Source organism: Cibotium barometz, chromosome 10, assembly GCF_041138505.1.
Source record: "Cibotium barometz isolate CiBa-2024 chromosome 10, ASM4113850v1, whole genome shotgun sequence".
Classification (NCBI taxonomy): Eukaryota; Viridiplantae; Streptophyta; class Polypodiopsida; order Cyatheales; family Cibotiaceae; genus Cibotium; species Cibotium barometz.
The window spans coordinates 42,353,418-42,360,137 of NC_141055.1; the positions used below are offsets into that span (position 1 = coordinate 42,353,418).

The window sequence follows — 6,720 nt, forward strand, 5'->3', positions numbered from 1 at the left end:
GGGGATATACCATAGAGGACATAGAAGTATGTGGATAGGAAGGCATAAAGGACAAAGAAGAAAGAGAGAAAGGATCCATAGAAGGTAATGGATATGACGGAAAAGAGAAAGTAGAAGCACCTACCGAAGAAGGAATTGCACCAACTTCCGTTGAAGTAGTTGCCGGTCCAACCGTCGTCGTAGGAGATGTAGGATCCATAGTATCTTCAAGTTTGCCTTTGTCTTTTAGAGTAGAGGACTTCCGAGATCCCATAGGGAGAGGAGGGTGGGAAAACACAAGGGAAGAAGTGTCGTACCTCCAAAAACGCAGCCAATAGATGGGCTGTCCACCAAGGAAGTATCTCCAAAATATGCACAAAGATAGTGCGAAAACGCAGCCATAAAACGCAACCGATATATGAACCAATAGACTCCGTAGAAACCACCAAAAGAGGGCTGAGAATGTAGCCTTAGGTAGAAGGAGTATGGAGGAGTTGATTGTCCACAAAAACGCAAACACAAAGTGTGTAGCAAAGTGGAATTTTCAGCCGGTAGAAAGGTGTAGAAAAGAGGATGAATATGTACCTCAAAACACCATGAAGAGGGTTGAAGTTGATGATGAAAACGCAACCAAAAAATAGCTACAAATCTCTCCACAAGAAGCCTCCAAAAAAACGCTACCGCATGTAGGGAAAACTAGTTGGCAATGTTTTCACCGCCGCAAGTAGAGTTGTAGGACTCGGATTGAAGTACTTTAAAAACACACTTGTAGAGGATGGTAAGGGGTTGGTTTGAAGCCTTTTGCATCATTAAATGAGTGCAAGGATGATAAGGGCTTCTGAAAAAAAAACACAAGCAAAAATTCTGCATGCAGGCAGGCTGCGAAGAATAACTAAAAAACAGTGAGGAATTTGCGAAAACTTTCTTCTGCTAAGTTGTAGACCACGATGGTTCCAGGAGGCCATGCGGGCACAATCCTCAAAAATGCATTCGTTTAGCAGAAAATCAAAATGCGAGGAATTTGCGAAAACTTTCTTCTGCTAAGTTGTAGACCACGATGGTTCCAGGAGGTCATGCGGGCACAATCCTCAAAAATGCATTCGTTTAGCAGAAAATAAAAAAAAATGAAAAAACGCCATTGAAAGCGGAGTTGTTGAAGAGGACTAGAGGTAGAGAGGAAGAAGGATAAGGAGGCTCTATGTGCGCCACCACCTTGCTCTGATACCATGTGCTCTGTCAAAAGAACAAAAACTACTAGTAATTTATTTATCAATGTGAGTGAGAATCCTATTTCAAGGAGTTTACCTTTAACAACGCGTGGAGACAGATCAGGCCCTCCCTCCCACACTCCCTGCCCTCTACCCTCCTCTTATCATCTACAGAAATTAAATAAAAACTGCCATCTCAACTAAAGTGGAAGCCCTTGCTACCAAGTTTATCAATGAAATCTATTCACACATCTACATAGGGCCCGAAGAGGGATGAGGGGGAGAAGACAACCATGCTATACCCCAATCATTTTCCATGCTAGCTATGAAAATCCCTACTTTGAGTGTATACACGAGAGCCAATGTACGCACAAAGTAGGGATTTTCATAATCACACTAGTAAACTACATGAGTAGGCCATAATCATAGGTTACTCATGTAGTTACTAGTAGTGTGATTATGGCCCAAATGACCTCATCTGTCACCCTTAAGTGTCTCAAGAAACTAAACAATTTGGCTCATGGAAACATGTCTTGAGCCTTCTGTGGAGAGAGAGAGAGAGAGAGAGAGAGAGAGAGAGAGAGAGAGATTACTCAGTAAAAGCGTTTCTCTGTTCGAGTCTCAGAAACGATCATGGTCATCTTTGACCTCGGCTCGAAAAACAAAAAAATTACTCAGCAACATATCTACATTAGTGAACAATAAAATATACAATCCATATGATAGCATAAAATGAATGGAATGATACTAGGACCACATCAATAGCACCAAAGTGACGGGAATGTAAGAGGGTGCAAAGAAAATTTATTAACATTTGCAATAGACCAAAATGACATAAGAGATACAATACTTATCATAAAGACCATACTAGTCTTAAGACAAATATGTGGTTTGGCAAAAGTGATAGGATCTTGGTACAAGGAGAGATCTGTAAAACATATTTATCCATCAAATTAGAATAAAATGACCTCTTACAAATAAATCCAAACTTAACAAAGCATATGAAAAGCATGGAAAGCATAACAAAATAAACACAACTCAAGTATCTGGTGTAATCTCCTCTCCCTCCAAATGTGTGTGGCTCTGCCTTCCTCAAGTAGGTATTTATGAATTTCATAACAAAAATAACCCCAAGAGCCATAAATAGCACACCTTTGCAAAATCGAACTTGAGACTACAATCATAAATAATTTCTCACATGTGTGCATATGAATCACGCCCCAATAATACAGAATGGGCATTGAGAATAAAATAATAGAAGGTTGACACACAACCAAGTAATATTAAAACTCTATTTATATCACAAATGATTATACACTATGTACAGGCCTCCATTCATATGATGTACATGCCTCCATCCATACTATGTCCTATTCATACCACAAACTACAATATATATGCTATGTACATGTCCTAGTCTGCTCTGTCATAGTAATGCTCATCATCTATTACTCATAAATGTCAATCATGTTAGTTAAACAATCAATTGGACTCCTCACACAATCAATCCCAGCATGTCAATATAATAGGCACAAACATAAACACCATAACACTAGCTCAATGTATAACATGGAATCACACGCAATACCAATAACACTAGCATGGCCCCAAATATGCATACACTAATAGCACTAGACCATCTACATTTAGTACATCATCACCTATGATACTAAGTGTGTCAACATGGTGTAATTGTATCTCAGGCGTCCCCAATCTACCATAGAAGGGAGGATCAGCTAGCTAACATCCAATATGCTTTGAAGGTCACTACTAAACTCATCAACCAGCCTCTATTCTCTATGGGAAAGGCATGTGGTAAGGACTAGGCAAGGCTTTTTCATAGTAAATGAGTGAGATGTATTATTATAAGCGAGCTAAAGGAAGGTGAATGTATTTGTCTTGAAGGTTAGGTTGGGATGATACATAGGCTCTAAGTAAGTCTAGAATCGACTTTTGTTTGTCCATTTGACTCTCAATAAAATGTGTTTGGTGAATTCCAACTTAGTTCCTAATTTCTCAAAGAGTGTAGTCCAAAAACTTTGAATAACGATTAGCAAACACACAATGATGAGGTAAATCATGATGCACAAAGTTTACTTATACATGTGCAATTTTTTTTAATGTCAATGTTTTTTTGCATGGAATAAAGTAACTTGTTTACTAAGTGGTCCACTATAGTCCAAATCAAGTGATTACGACTCGTAGTAGTAGGAAAGCTAGTAATGAAGTCTATTGATATCTATTTACATGGTTCATTCACTATAGGTAATGGCATCAATAGGTCTTGAGACTTGTCTCTATAGCGTTCAATTTTTCGACAAGTCATGCACTTGGCAACAAATCTAGCGACATCCTTTTTCATCGTAGAGCTAGTAGAATTTATGTAATGAAGAGGATGGCCCTCTTCATGGTGATCTATGTATATGTGTGTGTGCACACAAGATGGTATGTAAGGTGCAAGAAGAGGGGGGGGGGGGATGTTTGTAAGGGAGAAATTGCATATGCTGTCTAAGAGAAATCATTGGCAAACAAGGTGGAGAAGGCATGGAGGTGGCCGAGCGAGCAAGGAGGGAGAGACAATAAGAACATGAGGTGTGAATAGGCATGGGGACGAGCCAAGGTTAGGTACCTTAGTGTCCTTAGATTGATTCAGGCCACTTAATAAATAGGAAATGTAGAGTTTTTTACAAAACGTGAGTGTGTACTGAAATTATGTGCTCTTTTGATAGAATTGAACCAACAACCTCTTCTATCGATTGTGGGCTTGGTGCGAGCTAGTGGTGGCCATGGTTTGTTGAATGCGCGTGTGGCTCGCTAATGGCAATTGATGGTCTACATGAGAATAGCCCCTATGGACTTTGACCCATGCCAATGGCCGTGCTCTGCTATGCTATCACACATATACATACATGTACACACTTTTTCTCGTCTTTTATACATACATACATACATAAAAGCCAGGACACATACATACATACATACAGAAAAGCCAGGTCTCGTCGATCGTTACGAAGCTTCTTTTGGAGGGAATACTTGCTAAACTCTCTCCTGCATAACTCTGTGTAGTCTGCATAACGTAGCTTAGACGCCATGGACCCTGCATACAGAGGCTACGGAGGCTATGGATCCGAAGAGAAAGAGGAGCATCACCACCACCACCACCACTTCCACAGGCCACCCTCTCCTCCACAAGAAGAATACGTTGGTGAAGGAGAAGGGCGCCCTCCTGGTTTCCCCCACTTCGCTCACCATCGCCCAGAGTTCCCACACCTCTATAAGGCCCCGGATGCATATGCACCTCCCGACCCATACGCCCATGCCGCACATCCTCACCCATACACGCCTGCCCCTGCAGACCCATACACCCATCCTCATTCAGGCCCATACACCCATCCAGAGCCATACCCATCCCATCTCAAAGAGCCTTCAGTGAGCGCACACCCATCTGCAACGCCTGCAGCCCATGAGCTCCCACAGGGCCAGATAGTCAGGGTCTTCTGCAAGGGCAATACTGCTTTCAACCTCGCAGTGGAGCACGATGGAGTCGTCATGGCGCCAGCAAAGGCCGAGGATGAGGCACAGGTAGAATTCTGCACCTTATGTCTTCTTGGCCATGGAAATATCTAATTTTGGGATGACTGGATGCAGCAATGGATTAAGGATGCCTCTTATGGCATGCGCGTGAAGGATAATTATGGGCACCCTGCATTCAGCTTGGTGAACAAGAAAACACGGAAGGTGCTCAAACATGCCAAGGCAAAGGGGCAGCAGGTGGGCAATTTTCCATGCTGTAGTCCATATGAACCTGCTGGTCCTCCACATAGTGGCACAATAGTCTGTTTAGGAGATGTTTGTTTTATGGTCCCATGTATGCTTTTGGCAGGTTCTTTTGATGAGTTACCGGCCCGACATCAAAGATGATGACATTCTCTGGTCCGAGAGCCAGGACTTTGGGGAGGGCTTCAAGACTGTTCGCTCTGCCAGCGATACTCTTCTTAATTTAACTGTTTTTGAAGGGAATAAGAAGATAAGGAATGGTTCCGCCTTGGTGCTCGATACATGGCATAAGGGAGACCATCAGCTATGGAAGCTCTTCCCTCTCTGGTAAATGTCCTTGATCATTGACATGCTAGTATGTATAAAGCCTTTCATATCTTTTTCAATGAGTGCCCTTGAATGTGGTGGCTTAAAAGTTGATCCAATGGTGTTGGCTATTATTTGTGTGTTATCCATGAGAATGTTTGGGGGACATGTGCTTGGATGGATTTGTGAGCGGCTTGTATGATGTGTGCTTGCATGCATGCCTTAGGTGTGGGGTGTGGGGGTGTGTTTTTGACCCCCGGCTAGTTTACCATAAGGTTCACATGTAAAACTGTCTGCATGCGCACGCGCGTGTGTGTGTGGAGAGAGAGAGAGAGAGAGAGAGAGAGAGAGATTTTCGAGGCAGGCCTTTTTCATTTTATTTTGTCTTCCTATTTGAAATCTTGCATATTGCTATAATGCTATTACAAATCAAAGGCAGGCCTATGGAGAACCCTTCTCTGGTTGATTTAGAGGCATCTTTATGCTTGGATACATGCGTGCATGTGTATGTATGAGTGTGTGCGCATGTGCACTAATCCCTTTCCCTTGTTGTTTTGCAGAACCTTATACAAAACTACTGCACTTTGCGCATCTAGGTCAGACCTTGCAAAATGAAGAGGAGAATTATTACTTCACATGTTTTGCATGAGGAATGGGTCTTTAAACATGTTAAACCAACTACTGTCTTTATATACAATGGATTGTTATTGGCTGAAAGTGCTTTCTTAACGTTATGTTTAGCATTATGTATGGCTGAAAGGCAGGTACAGCTTTTTGCAAACTACTAAGCATATACTCTTCATGTTATCTAGATGATCTAACTTGTATCCTTGTAAAAACTTTCTGTTGGTTTTTACTTGTTTGACAAGCTTCTGCCAGTTACAAAATGCCGTGCACCCCCCCACCTCCCCTTCTTACACTTTTGTGTGCCCAAAGCATTTTCTATATGAAAGGTAAGTGTATTTTACAGTAGTCAGGCACGGCATAAGTATGTAAGTTGTAAAAAGTATCTTGAGTCTTGGTGTTTGACGATTGTATGTTATCATTATTTCGTAATGGCAGGTGCGACAAGTTTATAGATCGTTTACCCAACATGTAGCTGCATTTAGTATCCTTGTCTTCCAAAGGTAGTCAAAGGCTTCTCTTTTTGATCCAAGTAATGAGTCCAAAGGTGTACTCACTTATTGGAGTGAATGGTTGTATTGGTGTCTTGTATGTTTAGGCTTTAACTTATACCACTTCATGCACAATTATTGGAGTGAATGGTTGTATTGGTGTCTTGTATGTTTAGGCTTTAACTTATACCACTTCATGCACAATTATACCTTGATGGCAATTGCTTGGTTGCTGATTGAAGATACCAGAACATTTGTCAATTTAGGTGATGTAACTATATTCCATTTTTCTGTTTGGCTTCTTGTTTCTGTAATTTTAGGCTATCATTGTAAAT

The 6,720-nt window shown here is 41.4% G+C and overlaps 1 protein-coding gene across 2 annotated transcripts; it reads left to right on the plus strand.

Annotated features, from left to right (window-relative positions):
- Positions 1–4,156: 4,156 nt before the first annotated feature.
- On the plus strand, positions 4,157–6,157 carry LOC147634924 (ricin B-like lectin R40G3). Of its 2 annotated transcripts, XM_086804190.1 has the most exons (4): positions 4,161–4,769; positions 4,836–4,958; positions 5,071–5,291; positions 5,831–6,157. In XM_086804190.1, coding segments are annotated over exons 1-4 (837 nt in total). In that variant the 5' UTR covers positions 4,161–4,277; the 3' UTR covers positions 5,832–6,157. The 2 variants fall into 2 exon arrangements, with proteins under 2 accessions (XP_086660315.1, XP_086660316.1); XM_086804189.1 differs by lacking the exon at positions 5,831–6,157 and having other exon boundaries at positions 4,157–4,769; positions 5,071–5,295.
- Positions 6,158–6,720: the final 563 nt, after the last annotated feature.

Coding starts and splice junctions, on each gene's coding strand:
- LOC147634924 (XM_086804189.1), top strand. CDS start 4,278: ATGGACCCTGCATACAGAGGCTACGGAGGCTATGGATCCGAAGAGAAA. Junction 4,770..4,835: donor AGGCCGAGGATGAGGCACAG/GTAGAATTCTGC, acceptor GACTGGATGCAG/CAATGGATTAAGGATGCCTC. Junction 4,959..5,070: donor CCAAGGCAAAGGGGCAGCAG/GTGGGCAATTTT, acceptor TGCTTTTGGCAG/GTTCTTTTGATGAGTTACCG.